Genomic DNA, 27,362 nt, shown 5'->3' with positions numbered 1-27,362 from the left:
TTTCTCTAACAGTAAGAGAAGCTAATCACTCTGTTGGTCTTCTTACCAAACAATTTTTGGTCAAAATCTGAAAAATTAGCAACAAACTCAAAGAAATGTTTTAACTTGTCTTATATTTATAGACAAAGAGTCAAACACCTCAAAAAATGTACCATGGTAGTCCTAATGTGGTACACGTACAGATAGGCTTGACTTCAGCCACGACAGCATCCTTCTGCATGCCACAGCTCTCCTAAGTTCAGAACACGCTTTTGCGTTTTGAAAACTTGGATGCTAGGATTATATCTTAATTGAAAGGAGATGATCCCTCTCAAAATGGAATACTCAACAGGCACAACTAAGCATCTTTTGTTGGGAGGGATGAAAACAGCTCTTCTTTTAGCAACAGCATGGGTACCACACCACTATTAAAGACATGGGTGATAACGTGATGGAAAGAAACAGTATTCATTTTGAGGAGGAATATACCCCATCCACCTTTCAACTGTACAATTGTAGTCACAGCCAGTTAGCAGGTAATGAACAAACTGCTCTTTTTGGCATGCCTGGCATTGTACAAATCCAAAGGTGCAAGGCTTGTCACAAACAAATCACTCGGTATAGTCAGAAAGTCTTGACATGATGGGAACCTAAAGGGAAGGTTCTACACTCTTCTGTCTCTTCGGCAACAGTAGCAGTATTCGCTAAGAAAGAATATAGTTGTTGCTTTAGGATATGCAGGAGATCTAGATATAGATCTTAAAAATTCCTGTCCTGGGTTTGTTACATAAAAATTCTCACACACTCTAGCTGTAAAACAGGGATAATGGTGCTTCCTTTCTGCTTCTTGTCACGTACAAGCAGAATTGGGGACAACGGGATCCCAAATAGATACTTTTAAATGACATCAAAGTACGATTCATAAATATGAAAAAAACATGTAAATAAATGACTTGTGTGCAAAGTATTTCTAAACACATTCTAAATAAGGGCAGAATAATTACACCATAGGGCTGCAAAGGGTTTTCATAACATCAGGGCCCAATTTTCTGTAACAAAATTTTCTCTTGGGAGAGTCTATTCCAGTCTGACAGAAGAGGGAGAGAAGACAAACTTGTTTAAAAAAAGATTTACGCCAACATATTATTTGTGTAAACTTTAATTTCCGTACAGTAGAAACATACACAGTACAAGCCAAAAGTAGTATAACAATTTTACAGCAAAGCTTACCAGTAAAATGCAAAACTAATTTGTAACAAAATCTTAAAAAACTGTGCACTTTCTCAAACTTAACTTTGTTCAGCACATCTTTTTGATTTATTTATAACAAGGCATTAATTCTATAAGAATCATTTACTATATTCCAAAATCGCATGACCTAGGTGTAACACTCTATAGCCTGATACCATTTTTGTTCCTTTCGATATTTACAGATTTAGTCTACTTGGATTGACACGTAGCATATAAGCACTAAGAACAAATACAAGCTTTGCCAATACTATTTTCACATTGAAAAAGTTACATTAAAAAAAAGCTCAATTATGCATTGCAATAGCTTGATTCTGCTGCAGCCATGACTGTAGTTTAAGAATTATTTCCCCTTTCAGCATGCTTCCTCACTTCCAGTAGTATTTTGGTCTTTGCAAATGCAGAACTGAATCTCCTCTGAACCTGCAGGAACTGGAAGTGGATCCCATTTCTACCAGCTACTCGAAATTTGTTTTCTTCCTCCCCCACTCCAGAACATAGTTCTGAAATTTCTTTGAAAGTTTAATCTTCTATAAATGGCATAATTGAATTCTTTCTAGCTACTATGTACAGAAATGGCTCAGGCAATTAAGTTAGTCCACCTTGTCATTAGTCAACAGGAAGTATAATTACTGTAGCTGTAAAGGAGGTATCTAGTGTTCCAGAATAAGTGAGTTTAATTATGGTGAGAGCTTCCTCAGTTCTATTTACATGACAATTTCAGGCTCAATATTAAATAGCAAGTCATCATTTCCTCTTCGAACTTCAAGTAGTAGAGGTGATTCATTCATCACAGCCTCTTGCAGGTCACTGGAAGTCATCAAAGGACGACCATTGACTTTTACAATAATATCTCCATCTTGGATCCCTCCTCTGCAGAGGCAAGAGGAAAAAGGCAATAAAGATACATTATTTTCAGAAAAAAAAGTACAAAGACCGCTCACCACCTCTTTGGCTGATGTGATAAATTTTTACTTGTTTTAGTTTCCATTGAAGGGAAATTCCACTATTGTGACTGCAAAAGAATAATCAGTAGAATATGCTAAACACAAAAATCAGGCTTGTGTTATTTCATCAAGGATTTTCTTCTAAAACAGCAAAAACACATCAACAGTAAAAGTAGTCTAGCTTTGTCTTTCATAAAACTACATCAAAGGACAAATAGAGAAGACTTTTAGCCACGACTGACTCACTCAACTCCATCCATTTGCAAGAACATGCTCTTCTCTCTCCAGTATGTATTTCGAGCATTGGAAATGAAACAATTCACAAAGGTTCAAGACAAGCCAATTGTGCCAACTGAACTACAGGTAAATTATTTCTCTCTTGCTGTTCAAATGCAATAAAAGTAGCTGTTCTGGATTACCTTTTTTATCTTCTTAATAATTTTTTTAATCTTCTGAATAATTCCCCAATTTTTAGAAGCCTCTTGTTTTCCAACTGTTATGTAAAATAGTCTCTTCCTCTAAGATAAAGCATTCTCTCAGATAGTAGCTCTGATTATGTCTATGTAAATGCTATCCTGTTTAATGCTTAAACTTAATCCAAGTTTCTATTTATTAATACTCAACATACTCTTCAAAACCAACATTTGGTTCATTGTATTTGGAGTGTTCTTTATATTTGCAGGCAATTAGTGTTTCATAAAGTCATTTTAAAATAAGTTCTGATATTGAAATATTTCACTTCTGTAGATGTGAATAGAAACTTAGTACAAATATTTTAACTATTTTTTTTAACCTAAAGGCACAATTTTTATTGTTTAAATACAAATCAAGACTAGTATGAGAAATAACTTGAATATAAATATTATCTGCTTGTATCTATTTTGAGATTTATTTACGGTGAAGAAAATAATTTGCTCTACGTACCTATGAGAAGGTGAGTTTGGAACAACTTCATGTACATAAATTCCACTTCTGACATCAGGAAAATCTGCATTAGTGTGTTTCAGTTCTTCCACCAAGCTAAAAGAAGAATGAAGTTATATGGCCTTTGATTCTACTACAAAAGAAGCAGTATTCAAAAGTTGTTACTTATTTATTCTCATTTATTCTTATTAATGCTGCTGATGGGGCAGAAATTTGCTAAGGATTTTGCTTCTTTCATTCTTAATTTGTCTTTATCTACAACAATCTAGCTTTCGATAACTCCAGTCATCAGATAGACCAGAACTGTGAGAACTTCCCAAAGAAACTTCAGCTTCCTCAGGTTTTCTTGAGGAATTGTTTGTGCATCCCCTTCTAAAGAAAGAAGACAGGAACCAGCTGCAAAACAGAGAATCTAAAAACATCCTCTTATTTCTGAGGAGATGACATCATTTCAGGTCTGTGTATGGTGTGGGTTAAAGCCCATTTATAGAAAGAAGGGGGTTTGAACTAATGATGTATTACTCTGCTGTCTGCCATGAAAATCTGAGGTCCCTCAGATGGAAAGCAAGCCAAACTGGCTGCACACAGCTTCACTCCATTTGATTTTGTACTGAAGAAGCTAACAATTAAATGACTAAAGCAAGGGAAGTAGTCTTTTCCTGAAAACAGGCCTGGAGACATCCTACATTGCTTCATTAGACATCACAAAAGCAGTAAAATCTCACATCACATTCACTTCACAGTTACACAGAGAAACATTCTGAGTTTCTTTCCATTGGTTATGGACTGGTGATGTTAAGGCCATCACACCGATCTGTTCCAGCTGAGGATCTGACCCTTTGGGGAGGACTGCAAGAGTGTAACTCAATAAGCAAAGATGAGTTTAGTACAACCCCAGCTGGAAATTCTATTGTTTAATTTTGTAGCCTACTGCCACATTGGAAACATGCCTACTGCTGGGAAAGCACACAAGCATAAGAGCCCTCATTGGTTATCCCAGAATATATTGGGGTAGTGGCAAGACATAAAGCAACGTGAGAGATAAAAGACAGTAAAGAACTTGAAAAGGGTGTCCGTATTCTGGTTATGTTATCATGGAGGCATGAAGTTCTGCACATTAGCAGCTACTTTATTTCCAGTTCATGGTTAGGCACCAAATCTCACATTACACAGCATCCGCTGGTGCTAAGAGAACCACTGCCAAACCCTTTGGCAGCTCATTTTTCATTGGCACTGACAGTCACCTGAACGCAGCAGCTTGTTTAAATGTCACCTGAAGCCTGCTCTAACTCCAGAAATCCTCATCAAGAACCAAAAAAAGCCATTGAGGCTCTTCCTAATTTCCCTCAGCTATCGACAGGCATTCCCCACTTATCAGTGTTCAGAGAATGTCTGACAGTGATTTTCCAAGTCTCAGAATATACTTTTCACCAATACCATTAAAATGTTCACAGACTTCACCGAAGTTAATACACACTTCTGGATTCTCTGGAGATTTGTAACCAAAGGTGAACACTGAAGTTCTGAACCACTATTGACCACATTTTGCCACACATGGTATGCATAATCACACAACCTTTCCAAGATACTTACGCGGGTGTTATTGTCAGCATTCTGATGCCAATGAAACGTTTCTTCCCATCTGAAAATAACAGAGGGGATATTTAAGAAGCTTAGGCAAACACTGACAAAAATAACTACTTTGATGACCCAAAATATCTGTGAATTATAACAGGATGTATCAGCTTCCAACAAAACTAAACAGAAACCATACACATCTACATTGAGGTAATTTTTTTGTTTTGGTGAACCTTGGTGTGGAGAACGACAATTCCTCTCCCTGCAAGTGAGGACAAGAGAGAGGCTCAGTTATACTCTGTAAGAGTTTTCCTTTAGGAAATTCAAAAAAAAAAAAAGTGATTTTATTATTACATAACTTCAGCAACTTGAAAATTTTTTAACCAACTACCGTTTCAGCTGAAACTGGTCAAGACAATTTAACCATACAGTGTTCTCATTAAAAGATAGAAATGGGACTGAATAAAATGAAAATTTCCACTTTTCAGAGGAAGGACAACTGAAAAACCCACACCAATTCTCAGGCAAACAGTTTGTTATTTCCACCTCAAAGAATGAAAAGCAAGTAAAAAAATAAACCCATAGACTTTATCCAGGACTCAACAGAATTTTAAACATTGAAAATTCGCTCCTTCAGGAAGAGCACCACACTTCTGTAGTTGGCTTTTAGTAGTCATGATGTTCCACAGCTGTCTTTCAAAAAATAATTAAAAAAGGCAGTTTGATGACTTCCTGAAGTGAGTGCTTCAGTAGTTAGTTATATCCGGTATGAAACAATATTTCCCCTGACTTGTTCCAGCATAACAACTTCACAATTTCTTTGAGCTTCTCCACATTCTCATGTGAGGAAAAAGTTTGAAAAGGAGATGTACAGTGTCTCCTCTAAATCATCTTCTTTCCAAGAAAAATAGTCCCAAGTGAAGGAATCAGTCCTGAATCTTACGCACATCTAACACTTCCATTAGCGTCAGTGAAAATGTTGACTACTAAACATTGGATTTACTACGCTCTGAACAATCTTACATCTGTAATTTTCACCCCTGCTTTTCCCTGAGATGTTCTGGCTCTCCTTTGTTTTAAACTGGAAGTAACGAGATCAAAATCAGCTATAGCAAGTGTCATGAAGAAGTCTGCTTACTCAAAGTTTCAAAAGCATTGGACTAGTGCTCTCACATTGCTTCTCTGGTCTACACGGCATGCACTTAAATTTTCACTTTTTAAAAATATCCAAATTTGATCAGTCTCACACCTGAAAATAATCCCCCTGCCCCTGCAATGTGGACAGATTAATGATGAAGTTGCATTCACAAGACACATAGATGACAGAGCCTCTGGTGACAGTTTACAGTTTGCTGCTGGTCATCACCTGTGTGATGCAGAAATATGGGGCCAAGTTAGGAGAGTTTACAGGAAAGAAAAATGGAAATGAAAAAAGGGACAAAAGAAACTAATCTGGGATAGAGAAAAAAGCAAAGAGGAGATTGCACAAGATTGAAAAAACACAGCAGAAATGTCGCTGATCTAAAAGGGAATTATTTCCCCAGTGGCTAATGATCCATGTAAAAATAAGACTTTGGGAAAAACAAATATCTGGTAACTACAGACTAATTCACAACTAAAAGTCTCACTCCACCTTCATCTTTGGGCAGTTTGGGGTGTTATTCCACCCCTGTTCATGCATTAAAATTCAACATGGTCTTCAACCCTCTTTCCACAATAAGCTTGACACACTGCAAATAGTTCATACTGGAACAGCAGCAAGCTTTGTATAAAGTAAAACTAATAGCTATAAGCTATGGATTATTTTAGCCACAGAGTCTAGATTCCTCCCCTTCCCACCCCCCAGCCATTTCGTATGTCAGAATACAGGTAAAAAAACTTCACGTCTTTTGTTTTGCAAAAGTCTGTTCCATTCAATTTCGCACAAGGCAAAAATCTTGCACAAAAAGCAAAGTTTTCATCAACAATATAATTGTCCAGTTTATTACAAGCATCAGCAGAGACTAAACAGGCACAGACAACCAGCCGTAGTATTTTATCATCCCAAAGGACAGGCATTTTGACGTCAGGCTTAAGTCACATTGGCAGAACAGTATGTGGCACCTGGAACTACCATTGTCATATTACATCTGCTCTGTGAATAACAAATCTCAAAACCTGTCATTCTGGCAACTTGTGCAACCATGAGGCAGAACAAAAAAATAATTAAGAGACCTGGAATAAAGTGAAGTTGTAAATCTAAGAAGCACATCACCAAGGTGAAGTCCCAGCAGTAGTTATAAGAAGGTTAATATGTTGGAAAAATCAGGTTGAACAAATGTGAAACCATTGCTCCCCTCCAGCTTTAAGCCACAGAGATATTCAAATTACCTTTCATTTTTGTAAATACCAGGCAAGATTAAACACTGATTCCAGTAGTATAAAGTCAAGCAAACCAGCCTCAATCACTAGTTTATGCTTAAATCTCTTGTGTTACTAGAAAGTCACAAACAGCTGATCCCAAGTATCTAGAATCTGTTCATTATTTATGGAGATTTCTGTTCCACAGTAAGGAGAGTATTTGCTTTACTGTTAAACTTGCCTTTTTTTTTTTATTGATGCTTATAGCAATAGAGATACAAATCAGACTAAATAAACACACACAGACTGAAGGCAGAAGTGATTATGATTTATGAACCGTGGCAAAAGGAACTGATAAATCCAAATCAAGAGGTCAGGTACTCAGATACTTGTGGACATGAGTATCCCCATTGCAGCTGATTTCAGTGGAGCCAGGATATCACCAAGATCTCCGACGGAAGAAACGAATCCTGCACTTTTTATTCAAGCGGCAGGCAAAACTCCTACTTCTCTGCTCACTCCTTTTGCACTTAGATCGCCTTGCAGATTGCATGAGCAGTCCTGAAAGCATTTAAGAAAGATATTCCACTGCCCAACAAAAACCATGAAGACAGCTTGAGTCTATGACGCTGAATTATGTGCAGTGTACCTTCCATATAAATTGCATAGCTGGATTTAATCGGTAGTTTGAATATATATTCAGAAAGCCTCCTGCGCAGCCCTCGTGACTATTGGTAATAATTGTCAGTAACATTCACACAAATACATAGGCAAGCATATAGTTTCAGGACAACTAAAGAAGTGTTCTGGGGACACAAATGAGGATGCATATAATTGTTGGGTGTGGCCAATACAGAATTCCCCCATCTCCCCTTGCCCACCTGAAACAAGGTTTATTTACTTTTCTAACAACACTAAACGAGAGGCCAGCCTGACCTCTTAGGCTGGATTTTCTCTTTAATATTTTGTCAGATTGCTAACTTAACTGTCTTCCATCCTAGAGGATCCATGTTTGAATACTTTCTGGTTTTACTGTCCTGCTCACGCCTAAACTAGGAATAGAACCAAGACTGAAACTGAGAAATTCCTATGGGATACTAACAAAAGACACTGAAGTAAATAATCAGTCAATGCTTAAATATATAGATGAATTCCAGAAGCAACGACAGAACACACAGATGGTTAAAACTGAGATGTAGACGGAGACACTTAACTTCACATACCGGTTTAGGAATTCCTAAATATAAAATGAGGTTAACATTATTACTAATAAACCCAAAATTAGCAAAGGATTTCAGATCATTCAGTGGATAAATATCTCTATGCAAACTGTGGTAAATCTTTGGTCAAAAATACATTAAGTATTATTATGCATTACCCACGCATTAGGTAATATAAAATGTTTAGGTAATAATCAGGGCAAATAATTCATTCAAATGCGATCCTCTCCTCTTTTTTTCCCCCTCTCTGCTCCTATACTTCAGAAGATCGTATTTTTGCAGTTATATACAATGGATGGGACTTTAAAAATATATGCCTTCTATATAAAACAAATAGTTATCTGATCAATTGAGATTTAAAATAGTAAGGTTCAGCTTATTAAACAATATTCTGAGTATCTCCTATATCCCAGAGAAAATCTGGAAAGAGCAGTTTCCTAAGGGAATTTTATCATATTCATGCAATGTGATATTTAGAGCTAAACGGTAATACACTTAAACTTATTTCTATGACCTAATTGTACCACAAGGGCGGATCCCACTGAAACTACTGAAACATAATTGGAGCAAAAGAAAACACGATAAAAACATCCCAAAAATTCTGCTTACATAAATTCCTTATGTCAAGAAACAAGGCCTATACAAACCTGAAAACTATTACTGAAGGCCTAAAAAATGCAAACCAAGTCTCAAATATGGTGAAAATATCTCCTAGAAATTCTCTTCCTCTATGCATCAAGAGCTTTAAATGGCTGCTCTTCTGCCTGCAGCAAAAGTACAAGAGGTGCTTCAGACAAGCAAAAGAAAAAATAAATAAAAAATTTTAAAAAAATAAAATAAAAAAAAAAATTGCCAAGCGGTGACTTGACTGTCACACTGATGCTAAAAGTAAGCGTGAATTCTTTCCCTTTGATTAGGGGATAATGCAAATGACACAAGTCAGACATTATGTTACAATTAAAAGATAAACATGAATCTTTTGCTATGTTTTTTCTTAGGGTTCCACAGGCAAAGTTATCTCTAGGCCCTCTAGCTGGGCTCAGCAGGTTCATCCTTCTCTGGAGGCAAAGATGCCTGAAGGAGCAAGGTGGCTGACTTCATGACTTCAGTGGTGGCATCTCCAGCCTTCAGTGACTTCCCAGCCCCAGTTACCAGGAACCTCCTGGCATGGCAGATGGTGGCCTTTCTGCACAAGGTTTGTGTTCAGGTCTCTAGAGACGGGCCTGCAGGGTGAGCCATCGCTCCTCCCTGGTCTGAGAGCAGCAGTTTGGTTCTGAAGGGAAACATCACCCATGATCCTGACCTGCTTCTCCCAGAAGCCAACAAACAGTTCATAACCTGGGTGAATAAAGTTGTTTGGGTTTTGGTGTTTTGTTTTGGTTTTGTTTGTGGGGGTTTTTTTGGTTGCTGTTTTTGTTTGGGTTTGTTTCGTTTTGTTTATTTGTTTTGTTTGTTTTGGGGTGGGTTTTGTTTGTTCGTTTTTGGGGTGGTTTTTTTGTTTGTTTTTTGGTTGGTGGTTTGTTTTTTTGTTTTGTTTGGTTTTGGTTTTTTTAACTTGTTGGCTGGAACAAAATTATGTCAGCTACTTTGAGATGTACTTTTTCATCAACTTGCCCCTCCCCCCCAATCAACAAGTGAAAACAATCTCATTTGGGGAATTCAGCAAAACAGAGTCAAAGGGACCCATCAGAATTGTGATGGTGTCAAATATACAAGCAGATGCATAACTTTAAAACCTCTGACTAAGGGAATTTTCTGAAAAAACAGTATCCGAGAGAACACCGAGAGGACAATGGTATAGGGAAACAACCCTGGCATCAGCAACTGGATGAACTCGGGAGAAGACAAGATTAATATCAAAAAGATTAAAGAGAAGCAGCAGCCAACAGTCATGCTACAAGATGAGTAGGGTGCGGACAGATAATTGGCAAGCAAAAGGGAAAGGATGGTTTGGTTTGGATGAAGCATTACTAGACCAGTTTGGGCTGCGCAGCACGTACTATGACACCTAGTACAGTGTGACAGATACAAGGCAGGCACATAAAAAGAAGCTCAGAGTGCTGCAGTTGTCAGTTGCTGGTATGTTTAGATTTATATGCTCTTTGGTAAAGAGGTCTGTCTTTTTTTCTGCCTCTCCCCTGCTTGCCCATGTATTTCTTCAGGAATTAGCACACAGCTCTTCTTCCACCAGGGCGTGAGAGTCTATCACAATATCCAATTATACACCACAGCAAAATAAAGATCACCACTGAAAGTGCACACACTACATTCCTTCAATGGACAAGTGTTTTAAGAAGATTTTACCTTATTCTCCACAGTATGCCTTAATCTCCTTTTTGCTTGTACAATATGTGAAAGAGGAGAATAAGACTCCTTGAACAAGTCACCATCTGTTCTCAGGATCATTTGAGACTAATGACTCATCTGTGTCCTCACTATCCTCAGAGGCCCTTTTTCCTGGTTTTATACAGATACTGTCTACTCCTGGGGGGGTTGAGTAATAAAATGTCTCTCTCACTTCTGTGAAGTTGTTTTCTATTTCCAAGTCTATAGGGTTCTATACTGCAACATACTGTATACTGTACTGCTCCTTTCAGTAATAGGATCCCAGACTCATGTCTTTTGGCACTTCACTGACAGATCAGGATAATAATTGGAAGATATCACTGTTTCTTGGAGATCTTACCTTTACTTTGTTTGTCATGCGACTCTGTGAGAAACTGAGTGATGCGGTCTGAAGGAATAGCAAATGAAATTCCAGCTGTGACCTTCAAGGTGTTAATCCCAATCACTTCACCATCCTGTTGAGAGACAGTACCCAATTAATTAATTGGCTCCCAAGTCACAGGGTTCAGCTCACTGCCTAGCATTTCATGTTAAAAGCTGGGCTAAGAAACTTTAGAGTGTTGTAATCACTCAAGAAATAAACACCACTTGTAAGGGAGGATCTGGGCTCTGATTCACAGTCCCTTTCACACTTAGCTGATGGCCAGACAGATTACAGTACAGTTTGTTCATCCAAGGTCCATCCCACCACTCAGCAAGAGATTCCCTCCACTGAGAAAGCAGTGGAGTCACTACTACCACTACAGCCACAATTCACTCACCTGCAAACTCAGTGCTGGTTTAAAGCAATCTGTTTTAAAATCACTTGTGTGGATTAACCAGGTCCCATCTTTGCCGTGCAGCCCAAGTTTCACAGTGTGAATGAGTATAACTGCTCCTACCAGAGCCCATTTTCCTCTAGTGCTGTGTAAAATTTCCTCTGCACTGTGGGGAAATGTTTTTCAATGGTGTATGAACTGAGACCTAATTTGTATAGTTTGTATTAGCTTCAGGGTATCTGCCTACCATTAGCTTGAATGACTGGAAGCTGGTATGACCCACAAATCTTTTAAAAAAAATATTCTCCCACTTATGTAAAAATAGCTCTTGAAACAAAACAAAAACCAAGTCACCTGGACTTACCAGATTAACTAGAGGTCCTCCAGAGTTGCCATACTGTAAAAATAACATAAGGGAACAATAAATTGGTGCTTCACTGTAGGAAATGCAATTTTCATTTCAAACAGTATTTTGTTTGTAAGTAAATGAAAGAGAGCATGTCACTTCTTACACAGCGCTGAAGGACACAAATTTGATCACAGATGACTACATGTAGGTCTTGCCCTACCCATTCACAACTCTTACCATTAGATTTTTTTCTTTTCTTTTCAGAAAGAGGCCTTAATTTGGGAGCAGCAACTTACCACTCCAAATAGTTAGACCCCGAGTTTAAAGAAGAATCATTAGATAGTTAAAACAAGTATTTCAGTTCTTCTACAGACTATTAGAACAAGGTTTTGAAATAACTACATGCTATTTACAGCTCTGTTTCAGTGAGGTACATGTACAGTTCTTGTTTTATTTATCACTTTGGTTTGTAACACTGTCAGTCTCTCTTATTCTACACCAGAGAACACCACAGCACTTTATGTGTTTAATCACAGCATATTGCTACGACGTAGGTACTATGTAAGGATTTATTTAGTAACCACAGACACGCAGCTCTCTCTAGGGAGGGCATGTAGCAGCTTTGGGCAGTCTGAAATTGCCTAATACCTAATGGCCTTCAAAGGAAACATCCAACAGGACTACAGGAAATGAGAGTTGGAGAAGTTCCTGGTCCATCTTCGTGTTGGCTCAACAAGTTTGTTTTCGAACGAGGCCAGAGTTTTCAAGTAACTCTACTGAACAGCCAAGAGCAGCAACTTACCACTCAAAATAAACAAAAGCCAAGTGATGCATGACAGTTACATGAGCCATATAAACTGTTTACACTTGGATAGCACAGAGAAAACCTTATAGATTACCAGAAGAATAAAACAGACAAAGTTTTTAAAACAGCTTCAAAGTTTGAGTTTAAACAAAGAGATCAGTTTCTTACATAGCATCTTTTCAGTGACCAGAGGCTACACTCTTCATTTTTGTGTCTGACTGGCACAAAGGAACTGAGATAATGATGTCCCAGCCTTCCTCAGCATATCATCTTGCATTCACTTGTCCCCTGCTTGAAGGATGTGATAAAGGAAGAACTTGGGCACATGCAGTGTAGCTCCATTTAGGACCGTGTGTCCCTGTTTTCTCCTGCCCCATGCTCCTGTTCTCCCAGTATTTCTCAGAAGGCAGCTGCATACACATTCCTGCAGGAAAGCCTTGGCTGAGCCACAGGAATGCTCTGAATAGACCAGCTCTGAAACTCCTCCCATTCTCAGGAGAAAACGAGTGCATTAGCTAAGCACAAAGCATCCCTATGCCAGGGACTATCTTCATATTTTCTGGTCTCAGATGTCAAAGTAACTCAAATACATTGTCATTTTCCTTACCTCCCCTGCCGTCACTATTCCATTTGATCCATTTGACACACTCTGCTGTCCTTGTCTAAACTTGCTCATTAGCTTTTGAGGGCACTGACTGCTTAAGTATGAACAAGGACCAGTTTGATCTTGAGGAACATGTATAGGCGTGAATTCAAGAATTCCATGTTCTAATTCTGTCTCTGCCACCAATTCAATGTGTGCTTCCAAGTAACACATTTTGCATAAGTTTTCTTATTCTCCTTTTACAACTATAGAAACTAATTCCAGTTAAATGTCTTCAGAGCTTCAGCTCCTGGATCACATAGGAGCTTCCTGAAAAAGCTCAGTTTCATGTCATATCTTAGCACAAAAAGTAATTACCCTCTTTTTTTCTATACAATTTCTCTCAACAAGTCTGTGATGATAAACATTTGTGAAGTGCTTTGGATGTGTAAAACACTAAGCATTATGACTTATGTCAAATTTGGTACTGAGGGCCAGCAAATAAATGCTGAAAATATTTTCCTTTCAATGCTGAAAATATTTAAGTCACACAATTTCAGGCCATTTTCTACCTCAGATATGCGTGCAGTGCTCTTTTTAGACTCACTACAAGTTATATATACACCCAAGGACTATACTTGAGCTCCTTGGATCTGTCCAAGCTGCTCTGAAGGGATATTATTTTCATGTATTTTTATACAACATCCAGTGCTAGGGAGCCTTAATTCCAACAGTATCGCAAACTTTATGATATTTTACACCTAGATTCTTACTTGGAGTATGTGATGTGCAAACAGAAAACAAGAACAACAAAAGCAAAACCACCAACCCTCTCCTTAAGTTCTTACCCAGGTGTCCCGTCATTAAATTCAAGCAGATGCTGTCAACTTGACTACTCCATCTGGTTCTAATGGATGGAGCTGAAAGAAATTTTGGCTCTATTCTACAGCTTTGCTTGGCCAGCTCAGCTGAACAAGCAGAGAGAGAAATGTGTTGATCTACTGCTGGTCTATACAACCATGTGTTACTGCACGAGATCTACAGAATGAGAAAGGTCTGTTATATGTAACATTTTCATAGACAACCTCAGAGAGGGCAGTTGTATTTAACATACTTTTCACAGCACTAATGCCTGAAAGTAACTCACGGACACTGCATAGTCTTCTATAAAAAGAAGGGCCTATCACTGATTTTCAACACAGCTCCTTTTATTTAGTGGATTCACCTTTCAGAGCGCACACTTCCCTGCTGAACAGGTGAGGATTTCGAGGTCCCAGGGCTATGAAGCTCAGCTCCTTGCACACCTAGTACTTACATTGATGATAGCATCTGTCTGAACGTAATCCATATCCGAGTCCCGCAGGCCAAGTTCTTTACCATCTCGCTGAGCGGTGCTGACAATACCTGTTGTCACCGTGTTCTGTAAGGCAAATGGACTTCCAATTGCCACCACAAATTCTCCTGGCCTCAAATCGGCAGAGTGTCCCAGTAACAATACTGGCAGTTTTTTCTTGAATAAACAGAAAGAAAGAAGCATTAGTTTGCACCTGAAAATAACCTGATTGGAAAGATCATAAACTATCAAGAAGTTAGGAACACACACATTTCATTACATTCATGAAACAGCAACTCCCTACCGTACACCCAAAACTTACACAAGGCAACTTTGGCAGGGTGTCTCTGCTTTAAACGATCTTCAGAAACAAACTGCTAGCAGGAGTACCCTGCAATTTCTCCAGAAAAAAATTTTTAAAAGCCAGCAAGATTCTGAACAGGCTTTCCCCATTTCCATCAGATTGTTTCCTCCTCCTAGAAACAGCGTACAAACCAGCTATTGACCAGTCTGCCACTCTCCGTACACTGTGTATCGCCTTGCAGTCCATGTACTGGCACAAAGCTAGAAGGGTTAGCCAAAACAGCCTGAGTCTTCAGGTAAAGACAGCAGAATCTGCTGACATATTGACTGAGCTGCATTTTTTTTTCTTCTTTTATTAGCAGTTCCTAGCACAGAAGACAAAGTAATTTAATTATAACATATAAAAAATTTCCAGGCCTACGGAAGCAGTTTGTTCAGCACATTGTTTTCCACAGATACACTTCCAAGGAATCCCTAAGCATATATTCCAGCCAATCACTCTGTACTAAATCAAACCGAAATAAGGTTCCCAAATTAATTTATTCATCTGTTTATGCCACTCACCTTAGGGTGAATCTTTATTGTTGCAATGTCAGATTTCTTGTCAATGTCTTTGATGGTTGCTTCATAAGTATCTCCATTCTGTAGCTGCACTTTCAATTGTTGTCTCCCTGATACAGCATTTGTGCTTGACACCACATGGGCATTGGTCACAATTAAACCAGAATCAGACATAATAAACCCAGATCCACTGGAAAGCGGGACATTTCGACCAAAGAGAGGGTGCCTGTACAAAAAGCAAGTAATTATAACACATAAGGGCAGCATAACTTAGAGAAGATTAAGTCAGAAATAATTTACCACCTTTCACCCTGAGAAATAACAAAGCATTTGATGACCAATGTTGCAACCCTTACAAAAATTAAGTTAAGAAAACCGACAAAGAAAGGAACCTTTTCTGAAAACTGTGACTGCTTTTAGTCAGTTAGGGAGATAGGAACTGAGGTTTTCAGACAATTTGCAGAGTCCTTTTCCTTTGATTTCCAGTTCTGTCTTTATAGGCTTCCTTGTCAAGAGGCTAGGTGACAAAAAGGGAAGGAGGAGAAGCCCATCTGATTCCACTGGTTGCTGCTTCTATACAGGAAGAAAATTATGACAGGGAATAGTAGGGCTGACAAATGGACTGATCCTCCAGCGGGAAAAAGGGAAGAAGGAACCTTGCAGTTGGACAGGGGGGTAAAGGAAGAGGTGACATCTCATGGAATCATGAAGCCCAAGTGTTGACTGGCAGGAAAAGGCATGTCTGGAAACTGAAAGGACTGGGAATGTGAAAGAAAATAAAAACACTAATTATGGGTAAAACTTGGTGGGAAACAATATTTGCTGCAATATAGACAGTTAAAAGACTTTGTAAACTGTTTAAAATATTACGACTTTTCTGTATGAACAATGTCTGTAATGACCTTAGATTTGTTAGGGTAACAGAAAGTGCCTGAGCAGTAGAAGATGAGAAAAGGTCCACACACTCTTTTTTCTTCCCAGATATGGTCCTTATTAGGAAGTTGTTTGAAAGTTCTGGGCTGTTCAGCAGTAAAGAATTGGAGCAAATCCCAGGCAGAAGGCAGTATCACAATTAACGCCCAGCAGGCTGCTGGACAAACATTTACTTACAAGGAAAGAACAAACAATATTAACCACATATGCAAAGATCTTAAACATCTTCAACTCTAACATTCTCCCAAAACACCAATCCCTATGTGCATAAAGCTATGTCTCAGAAAACCTGATTATCTCAATTTTGTATAATAAAAAACCTATAAAAATTCTCTAGGAAATTCTTAAGCCTATGCAAAATTAGAGTACTCCAAGCAGAAAGGTACTCAGGTAAATGCGTACATATAATATTTGCAGTAATTTGTTCTGACAGCAGGTTGGTTTGAGCACTCAGTGTTAAACCTGCCTCCCAGGTTGTTTTGAGAACTCAATGTTAAACTTGCTGACTCAGCTCCAGCTTCAGTACACTGAATATTGGTATGTTTTGGTCTGCAAATTTAGAAGATTTTTCTTCCAATTAGAAATCATTTCTATGTTTAGATAGGTTACACCTGGTCAACATGCTACCTCTTAATGTTCTCCTTGCCAAATATAATCGCTTCTCATTGAAAGTGGAATAAACAACAAGAAGCTATGTTTTTCCAGCTTACTTTCTGGACTTGTTTTCTTTCAACTATATAAACATAATCCAGCAAGCAACACATTTCAGTGAAGGCTGAAGAGACCTCCAAAGATGAGATAGACTTATTTTATGGCAGACAATAGGTATTATAAACTACTGTAAAGACTGTAAGCCCAATAAAATAGATATACTAAACAGGAACAAAACTCACAAGTGGGTAGGTCTCTGGATAAATGAGCCTGCTGTAATATTTTAGAGTATTTTGTGAACTTCGGAAATTCAAAATGACAGTTACTACACCAGAAAAATTTTGTAGACCTTTGTTAAACAACGCGATTAAAACACAAAGAATTGAAATTGTTACCTGAGGAAAAGTTCAATGTGCACAACTGCAGGTGCAATCTTTTCCACCACATCTGCAATGAAGTTGAATTTGTATCTTGGGCTGCTGGACTGTAGGTGACCTATACTAGCAGAAAGAATTGGATATGTTAATAAGACAACACCCTTTCTTACCCCGTAGGTGAGATAAATATACTTTGAACCAGTCTGTTTCACCTACTGGGATAGTTTTCAAACAGGTATCGGAAAAGAAATGAAAGTGTTTGAGATTGTTCAAAACTTATCTAGCATTTTGCTTGATCCCAAGAAAATTAAACATCATCATTTGGCTACAAGTCCTTTGACTTTCCTAGAAGTCTACAAGCCTTGTCTGGAGTATTTTTCTCAGGACAACTACTAATTATTATCCAAAATGCACAGAGTCATGGGATGTCAGGTTGCAAGTGACCTCAGGAGGTCTTTAGTTCAACCTCATGCTCAAAGCTGAGTTGGCTCTGTCTGGTTGGAACTGGCAAACCTCCAAGGATGGAGAGTCCAGAAACTCTCTGGGCAACTTGTCCCACTGCTTCACTGTCCTCCATAAGGTAAAAGTTATTCTTATATCTAGTCTGAACTTCTCTTGTTGAGACTCATGTTTCAACTCATGCCCATGGTCTCTCATCCTCCCAGTTTGCATCACAGTGAAGAGCCTGGCTCCATCTTCCTGCTAACTTCCTCATGAGCACAGGAAGGCTGCTGTTAGGTCCTCCTGAAGCTGTTTCTCCTCCAGGCTGAACATGCCCATTTCCCTCAGCTTCTTCTCACAGCAGGTATGTCCATCCCACTCAAGCATCCTCATGACCCTCTCCCAAACTCACTCCAGTTTGTCAATGCCTTTCTTGTATCGAGGGGTTCAAAACTGGATGCAGTGTGCTAGATGTGGTCTAACAAGTGCTGACTAATGCAGCACTTGGGAACCACATTTAGAACCTAAGTTAGGATTTTTTGAAGTACACACACTAGAAACCTGCTGTAAATTATAATCTTTGCACCCAAGTCATTTCGCAAAAACTATGTTAAACAGCACTAAACACAGCATTGGTAAATACTGAATGTATTTCTGTGGAACAAAGATCATAGAGAGGGAAAAAAGCCCATAGCATCCTGGCTTCTAACGTCACAACATCACAAAGTAATAATACTGCTTGTGCTAGAACGTCATGCTTATCTGCTGTCCCTTATACATGGGGACATTTCACCGCATATGTTAAACGTATGCTAGGGGAAATATCGCTACGCTCAAACAGCAATCTTTCGTGTTCACAGCCTGATGCTTTAAAATTAACTATGGGATTTAGAGAAGGGAGTAGATGAGTTGTAATTAGATACAGCAATAACATTTTTGTTTTCAAATGTGGTGCCACAGCACTGTTTTTATCCCAGAAGATATAGTTCTTTTTCTGCCATTTAGTCTGGAGGGAGATGCTCTAAGTTCTCATTTCTAAACAATATCAACTCTTCGGAAGTGACGCCTTGCATCATCATGATTTGCTCTAAGTTCAATTCACGCTGAAGGCTGAACTTAGTCCACAGTAGTTCTCATGTACCAAGTCAACACTTGGTCTTAAAGGTTCTAGATTTATGTATTTCTAGATCACATAACATAGTAATGAGTCCAGATAAAGGTTCTGTCTTTTGAAAGGATATACTTTTCTTTCATCAGCTGCCTTGAAAAGGAAAGTAGGCACAAGGCATCACACAAAAGAGAAAGATACACAGAAAATAAATTAGAAAGAAGTTTAAGAGGGTTTTGGTATTCTGTGTAGCTCTTAATTGAAAGATCAGTTTCACCAAACCATATCTACAGGTGTTTTACTGACAATTAAACCTTGTAACTAGTAAATTACTTGGGATGAATATAAAGATTACAGCACAATGGAGTCTAACCCATTTACAAAATGATGTCTCGCTGATCTAGTCTATTCTTTGGATTAATTAATAACACAGTGGGTGACAGAGAACTAGTTGTTATAGTTCCTATTGTCTCTCAGAAAGTTTTCACAATAAAGTGTTAAAGGATCTACCACATCAGAAAGTGAGAGGCCTTACATTACCACAGTATCCAAAAGACCTGAAGCAAAGACAGGGATTCGGGAAATAGACCCAACACTGGTACCAAGGAAGAAAGAACTGAAGAAACCAGATCAAGACAATCAGGCATTTCTCCATAGAAGTCCATGAGATCTTTTTCCTGTTACTGGACATGGGATTTACTTGTGAAAAAGAAACCATGCTTACATTTAGCAAGCTAAATTTATATAATACGGTATAAACAGAAGGAACAACTTGGCAGGACTAGATTCAGTCTATTATTTTTATGTACATTCTCAAGCACTGTTAAAAATCCCTCTAACCAACTGAATATGCTTGTTTCTGTACTTAGTTTAAAAGAGACCCCGCAAACAGGAATCACTGAGGAGAGTCAAACGTAAGCACAATATACTGTTATTTATTTTGCTAACTGGGCCACTGAAGATTTATCTTACCTTCAGTTCAGAAGCAGCTTGCCTGATTATGCAGTATATCTTTTGAAGTCTACTAACATGACTGTGAATGCTTGCATACACGGCAGTGTTCACTGATGGGATATAACTTTATCATCACATTTATCTTAATAGAAGTGACTATACATCTATGAAAGACAGTTGGCTAGACCCTTAGCTGATGCACTAGCATAGAAATGGGGGGAATAAAACATGGTGAATGCAAGCTTTCAGTTAATGTAAATCAGCACAGCTCTACGTGAGTCCAGGCAACTAAATCCCGTTGCATCTGCTGAGCGCTGAACTGTTCTGCCCGTGCCAAATCATCACAGCACTGTACATGGCCAAACGCAGAGGAGGATGCCTGCCAAAGAACTCAGTTTTGCACCACTCCTGAGCATCCACCAGGGAAACATCATGGGTGGCAGTGGCTTTCCTGGTAAGGTTTGGGGTAGGCAGAGAGAAAAAGTTTGAAAGAGGCAGTGGGTGAATGCAAACATGGGAAGAGTCGAAGAAAATAAAATGCAGCAACACAGAGAGGAGACTGTAAAACTGAAGCAAAGCTTGTCTTCTTTCCATAGCATAGTAAAAGCTTTTCTCAGTCTGAGCATAGGTCCAGAACCTCTCTGTTGGAGTCAGAGACAAGACTACTCAAAGCTGAAGGCGAATCCAAAACTGCACTATACATTAAAGGGAAAATTAAAACAAAGGAGGATCAAGAATAACAGGCAATCAAACTTTGTAAGAAAGGTGTAGCTGAAGTTCTAATGGCCTGATCAGAGATGAGCGGTTCTTACTAGTGTCTAATGGGGACTAAATACTGGTGAAAATTGACTTAAAAGTTGAGATGCCTTCACTTCTTTTCAATCACTTTCTGTAAGCAGGGAGTGATAAAAACCTTTAAACATATTATATGATATCCCAGGAACAAAAGGAAGATGTAATTGCAAACTAACATTCACTCACACACATACAGCCCTATTTAAGGGAACTGAAATGTTAGTTGTTATTATTAATAACATTTTACTACAAAATTATTAAACTGTTGGTTTTCATTAGAAGGTCTCAATATAGTTTAAAGGGAAGAACTGCAGCCCAAGAAACTGAAGAAGGAAGCAACATCCAACATTGTGTAGGTTGCATATGGTCACCCTGAAAACAACTGTAGCAGTAGAATCAGGCCTTTATGTCAGACCCTAAATCTATCCTTCAGTTTGCATTAGTTGGTAGACACTAATTGCTGCTACTGCTCTTACTAAAACATACAATTAAACGTGTATTTTTCCTTCTTGTTTCACTCTGCAGATACTCTTCCCACCTTGCAGAGTTTGACGCAGCTCTCAGACCTCTGCTGGACCGTGAATGTAAAAGCTCCTAGTCTGCAGCAGCTTTGTGTATTTTGACCTATTGACCTACTGAGATTTGCCACAATTTTTTCACAGGTCTCTCAATAACATCCATTATTTTCCACATTATTACTGCATGTTCAACATCATCTCACACTAACCAAAGCTAATTTACCTTGGAAAACAGCCATAATTTAATCAAATTAACTATCTGTTGTATAACCAAAATCTCAACGGTGCTACAACCAGGTTGTACTTGAAATAAAAACAAATTTATACTGTATGAGTCTTTAGCTGTCTACACATTTCTTAATCAAAAGAAATGGATTTTCTAATCAAATCAAGCAGATTTTCATCAGATCTGAACTCACATCCTATCATTTAAATTAAGTGATTAGATATTCAGCAGCTCTCCAGCTCCTCTCACAGAACACTCAAAATCCAGATTTGGATGTAAGTGCATAAACTGGAGTTAAAGATGTTCAGCCTGTTTTGTAAAATCTGATCTTACAATTCCAGTTCTATAGGCTCCTACTACACTGGATTTATATGGCTAAGGCTATGTGCCTGACAGGTACGAGTATCCTTTTTATCAGCTTAAGACTTTTCCTGCATAGGAGTATTATCTACAGGCTGTAAGTTCATTTAATAGTGTTGTATTTATTTTTGCAGAGAGAAACGACCCACTCCAATCTCATTAACACTGCTGTAAATCAGGAACAATTCTAACATATTTGTAGAGTTAACCTGGTAAGAAGATAACTGAAAACAAATTCAGCAGAAATTGTCCTAATCCTGCTGAAGATAACAAAGCCAGACCCACTTATACTTGCAGAAGACTGACATTTTCTGAATATCTGCCAGCTTACTGCCTGTAGTGTTAAATCAACTCAGATTCAATGCTTTCTTAAAAGACAATACATTGCATTAAGATCCATAATTTTATATTCATTAAGAATGTGTGAGGCTGGGTAACTCATTCTTTTAAGGCTGTTCCCCCATCTCCCTTTTAAAACCAGCTTCAGAAAAGATCTGTGTGTTCAGCAACATTATTATGTCTAAGGGAAGATTGCAACCTGGCAGATCTGATCACCAGGGATAAACACTGTCCCTACTGTGCTTTCATGGAAGTAAATGAAAGACAAATAAAAGATTATAATGTCTCTGCTTAAAAACCAGAAACATCTGCTGGAAACACAGGTTCATGGGCAGCTTTTCTGATGAATTCAGTGTTAAGATCAAGTTGCATAGCTGTGCACTGACCATAAAGCCTTGGTGAGTTTAATGCCACATTGTAGTTCAAGCAACTTGTTTATACAATGGATGTCTACCGTGCACAGATGAAAACAATTTGGTCAGCCAACACCAAAGTGGCTTTCTTGTGCAGTGCAGCAATCACAGCGGCGAGATGGAGACAGCCTGGCACAAGCCTTCCAGCACAGACACCTCATAGCCTTGCTGACTTCAGATGCTACTTATTCTTCCTTCCCAACTGACACTCATAAGGAGACACAATGGGAACACCTCTTTCCTCTTAGCTATCCTATCCAAAGAAGTGAAGTACTACATTCTGAATGTTTACTAAACACTGTGCAATATTCGTCCTCACCTGCAGGAACTCAAAACAAACTCAGACATAAGAAAAACAATCAGTAAAGAAATGTGACTAGAGTTTGCATTTCCAGCCAATACCTTGCAGTGTGTCTCCCTAAATACAGCTGGCAGCAGCTGTAAGGCTTTGATGACAACAATACCAGTAGGAGACTTCAGTATCTCTTACTAGGCCAATTCCTCAGAAATGCTCAGTTGTTGCTATGTATCGTCAAGGTTACGTACAGGCACACTCCAAACACCCCACATAGAACTGTGTGCAATGGCTCTGCTCATGCATTAACCGTATTTCAAACACTTCTTTTAGGGAAATGAACTTTTCCTGTCTTGCAAAGATCTGACTGACATGGGTGAGGCTTGACATTATGACCACTTTCTGAGAGTGACTTCAGTTAATCAATGCAGAGAACAGACATTCTCAGGCAGAACTCTGCAAAGGATCAAAGCCAATGGACTTGTTTTCTGGAACTTCTTTCCTCAAAGGTTTTCCAAGCAATCTCTTCATTTTCCACATTGCACTGACAAAATAGCACCCTTATTTAAAAAAAAAAAAAAATGTTTCCACATCCTAGATGAAAAAATACAAATTTTTTGACATCTGAACTGTCTTCACAGAAGCCATTAGCAAAAAGACATTGTAGGGACTTATTAGCTGTACTAAGAAAGTTGTACTGAGAGATCACAAACAGCCCTTTCTGCAAGAAAGAGTCTGACATAAATTCACCATAGATTTTAGGTGACTTTGTAAATCCTTTCAGTGATGAGCCTGACACTTTAATAGATCGATGCGTGGCATTGTTAAAACTTAAATTGGCTGCAGTAAGACACAGGGCTCTGTAAGAACAGGTCCTTGATATAGAGGTTATCTTCCATACGTGTTTATGCCATTACTTACACACTAGTCTGTAACAGCATCTCTCTCTCACAGGAGGTGACAGAAGACAGAAAAAAGCTAGCTGCTTCAGAAAATTCCCATATATTAAGGTATCTAGTGTTGAAGAGGAAAAGAAAAAATAGTTGTAGCATATAGCTGAAATTTGCCTAGGAGTTCTGCGGACTGTTCCTATGACTATCTCAGAGAAGTCCATGGGTTTGCTCAGATGGACAAGGCTAGCTCTATGAGTAATGGTTTTCAGGTCATAAGCATACTGAGAAACATCAATGACAGAGTTGTGCATCTCCCTGCAGTACACACTCCCTTTAGTACACTATAACTAAAACTTGCAATTTGCCGTGTTCTTCAAGCTAATCCAGGTCTTCAACAAGGAAAAAAAAAATTAAATTCTGTCAATTTTGGAATTATTATGCAGTCATCTTGCATACCTCTTTCCTCCCTTCTTTTCTGTATCCTTTACTATCCTTCACTACTCTTTTTTTATGTATCCTCATTCACCAGACTTCTGCCACTGGGACACCACAGCTAAGTTTTCTCAGCCTATCTTGATTTATTGCAGCCAGAATCCAACTTAGCACCAACATAAGCAACTGGAAATGGACAGGAGTAGACATTTCAAAAGTTGACCCTCAAGAGTCATTGCATGTTCTGAAAATGGCCCAAGTCGCACTGTATAAGGCTACCGTTATCTGACATCGTTTTAATATGTGTATGGTTAAGTAAAACTGGATTTACTTCATAACTAGCTTAGCTCTTCAAACTCTGAGTCATCTGAGGCCAGATTTCTTTCAAGAACAGCAAAAAGAGAGAAACTCAACAGTAATTTTAAACTGTTAACTTTCTTCTAAACCTCTCATTACAGCCATTGCATGTTATTGTTTAAAAAAAATGCCATAATTGAGTTCTATTCCTGGCTCAACCACCAACTCACTCTGACCTTGGGCAAGGCACTTGGTTTCTTTGAGCTTCAGTTTGTGCAGCTGGAGAGTTGAATAAAAAAAATTAAAACTTAACAGAGAACCAGATGCTTCATCTAAGCTGAGGTTTTCTGGGACAAAAAATAAAGCCAAAATAAAGTGAATACTAAAATAGTTGCTTGGAAAAAAAATGTTACATCTACCTCACGGCTCCAAATTCCTAAGCCTATTAACAGTAGATTCAGAAGGATTCCTTAAAGAAAATGTAATATATACCAAACCCTAAGCACTCAGTAAGCCCTCAGATGCAGGCTAGCTCACTCACTTTGGTTAAACATTCTGATTATTTCATGTGGATCAGTTCCAACCAAGTATTAGGAGTACTAAAGCTAATGGATGCTGATGTGAAAAGGAACAGGCAAACAGAATTTGTAACTGCAAAATACTGGAATAACTGATCATTGCAGCTCCCAGCTGGCACCTGGAGCAATTCTTGGCTCTGACAAAATACTCCTAAAGAAACTCCAGGAATATCATTTGACCTCCCTCTCTGCATCAGTTCACCTTCTCTCAAGAGTGGGTTATATGAAGGATCCCCTATTCACAGAAAGGCTACAATGGTAGCGCTTTTCCTTCTGACTCCTCCCAATAATTTCAGCATTTGCTATCTATGAATACACAAGATGGTTAGTGGTCCACTGGACATAATGGAAACAAAACTCCATCATGCATAAGACTCTTCTTTCCAGGAACACTATGAGAAAGGCAGCAGAAGCAAACCCTTGAAATAACATAACAGTAAGTATGTAAAAAGATACTAGTAGCATTAACACTTCCATAAAGTGACCTATTTTAATAATAAGAAAAAATTACCAACGTGATTACTAAACCAACAAGCCTGAAGCTACCATAGCATATCACAATATCCAAGGTCAAGCGAAGGCCTTAGGATGCTACTCCAGACCATTTTATATCCTGAGTGTCAATATTTTAAATTGTAAAGGAGGTTCACAGGCATTTTTTTCCCACTTTAGGCTCAACAAGACTAATCAAAACTTCTTGTGAAAAGAAAACAAAACAGGCAAAAGACTATGTTTTAGTTGTTTCACATACTACTTGGTGCTTTTTCTGCCCTCTTTGCGCTACATGGCTTTAAGAGGCATTTTCTGCCTAGCGATGCCTGTCAGGTGAATCCAATTAACCTCCCACAGACCACCAGGGAAGGCCCCAGAGCACAAGCATCCCCAGGTCCCCGCTCTGCTTGTGCAGCCCGTGGTGCAATGGATCTGTAGCTCAATCTGCATGGGTGATGCCACCGCAACACCTCAGCAGTGGGTGCAAAGATGGGCTGAGGAGGTGCCCACTCCCCCGGCAGCATCACGCCCGCCACCGAGCTCCCTTCCACACTGTCAAGCGCGCTCGCCTCCCGCGAGGGAGCACTGCAGCAGCAACATGCACAACGCTGAGGCATCCGTGGCCATGCTATCGAGTGGAATCCTCCCCACGCCTCAGCCTGAGGCACCTAGCTCACACTGAGGAGCAAGGACGAGAATTTTTGCCCTTCAGAAAGGACCTGAGCACCTCTTCCCCATGCCACAGCAATTGCTGGCAGCAGGGAGAGGTGCCGCACAGTTGTAGCCCTCTTTACAGTCCCTGGAGCCACCCAGACTTCCCAAGCCACTGACAATCACAACTTTTCTTAGCCTGGAAACCATCACGCCCCTTCGCCGTCCACCCTCCGCCCCACGGGCAGCCCCCACCATGCTCCTACCCGATTCACAGGCTCCCTTCTGGACCTGGGCGACGGCGGGCAGGCCGTGCTGCAGCGCCTTGCGGCTCACCGCCTTCAGCTGGCAGATGTTGTCGTAGGTCCGGCCGTCGCTGCCGCACACCTGGGCGCTGAGCTTGCACTGACAGACGCCCTTGGCGAAGCGCTTGCCCATGGGGTAGCGGCAGTCCAGGCTGTCCCCGCAGGGCGGGTCCTCCTTGCGGCCGCAGGAGTCCCCCTCGCCCGCGGCGCAGATGAGGCAGCAGTTGCAGCGGTCGGGGACGTAGCCGCTGGGGCAGCTGGGGCTGGGGCACTTGGAGACATCGCAGCGGGTCGGGCACTTGGCTCGGGCCGCCAAGAGCTCCGCGGCGCCTGGGCTGTAGCTGAGGGAGAGCAGGAGCAAGGGGCTCAGCAGCGACACCCGCATCCTGGGCGGGCGGCTGGCGGGGAGAGCGGCGGAGAAGGGGTGCGAGCTCGCCCGGCCCGCGGGGAGGAGGCGAGGGAGGGAGGGAGGGATGGTGCAGTCGCGGTGCAGCGAGGGAAGGGGAAGTCGGGCTTTATGCACACACGCGTGGGAAAGTCCCTTGCGCCCCTTGTGCAGGGCTTCTGCAGGCGGAGCGGGAAAGAGCAAGAGATGGAAGGAAGGAGGCTGGAGGATAACGCCGGAGAGCCAAGGGCAGCTCAGCCCGTCCGAGGCGCGGCAGCTCAGCTGCTCCCCGGCACTAGCTCGCAGGGTTGGGGTGCCGAGCCATGGCCAAGGTGAGCGCCGTCCCCGGGCGGCCGCAGCAACCAGTGAGGAGTCCGCCGGCCGCCGCGGCGGGGTTATATGTGGGACGTGCCCGGGGCCGCCGCCGCCTCCAGCAGCTGCGGGAGCTTCGCGGCGGCAACCGCGGCCAGGCCCCACCCCGGGCGGGGAGGGCCGGCGAGGGCCGGCTCCCTGCGGGCGGGCCGGGGAGGGCCTGGCTGGGGCGAGCCCTCGGGCGGGCCGGGAGGCGCTGGGCAGGCTCCCTGCGGGCCGGCGGAGCGGGGAGGCTCCGCTTGCCCCCGCTGGGGTGGTGCGGGGCAGGTACCG

The 27,362-nt window shown here is 40.3% G+C and overlaps 1 protein-coding gene across 1 annotated transcript; it reads right to left on the bottom strand.

Annotated features, from left to right (window-relative positions):
• Window positions 1–1,136: 1,136 nt before the first annotated feature.
• On the bottom strand, window positions 1,137–27,098 carry HTRA3 (HtrA serine peptidase 3). Its single transcript, XM_065633797.1, has 9 exons — window positions 26,294–27,098; window positions 17,254–17,353; window positions 15,278–15,500; window positions 14,393–14,587; window positions 11,705–11,737; window positions 10,923–11,037; window positions 4,692–4,740; window positions 3,099–3,194; window positions 1,137–2,100 (listed from the first exon to the last, which is right to left on the bottom strand). The coding sequence occupies exons 1-9, from the start codon at window positions 26,715–26,717 to the stop codon at window positions 1,935–1,937; spliced, it is 1,401 nt and encodes a 466-aa protein (XP_065489869.1). The 5' UTR covers window positions 26,718–27,098; the 3' UTR covers window positions 1,137–1,934.
• Between the last annotated feature and the right edge of the window lie 264 nt (window positions 27,099–27,362).

This window comes from Caloenas nicobarica, chromosome 4 (genome assembly GCF_036013445.1).
Source record: "Caloenas nicobarica isolate bCalNic1 chromosome 4, bCalNic1.hap1, whole genome shotgun sequence".
Classification (NCBI taxonomy): domain Eukaryota; kingdom Metazoa; phylum Chordata; class Aves; order Columbiformes; family Columbidae; genus Caloenas; species Caloenas nicobarica.
The sequence above is the reverse complement of the archived record's forward strand: the minus strand, read 5'-3'. Positions and strand labels throughout refer to the sequence as shown.

What these genes read in the sequence shown, in the direction of transcription:
- HTRA3 (XM_065633797.1), bottom strand. Translation starts at nt 26,717, where the DNA reads ATGCGGGTGTCGCTGCTGAGCCCCTTGCTCCTGCTCTCCCTCAGCTAC. An exon ending in AGACAGATGCTATCATCAAT is followed by an intron (nt 11,738 to 14,392) that starts GTAAGTACTAGG and finishes TTATTTTTACAG; the next exon opens with TATGGCAACTCTGGAGGACC. An exon ending in CCAAACTCACCTTCTCATAG is followed by an intron (nt 2,101 to 3,098) that starts GTACGTAGAGCA and finishes TTGCCTCTGCAG; the next exon opens with AGGAGGGATCCAAGATGGAG.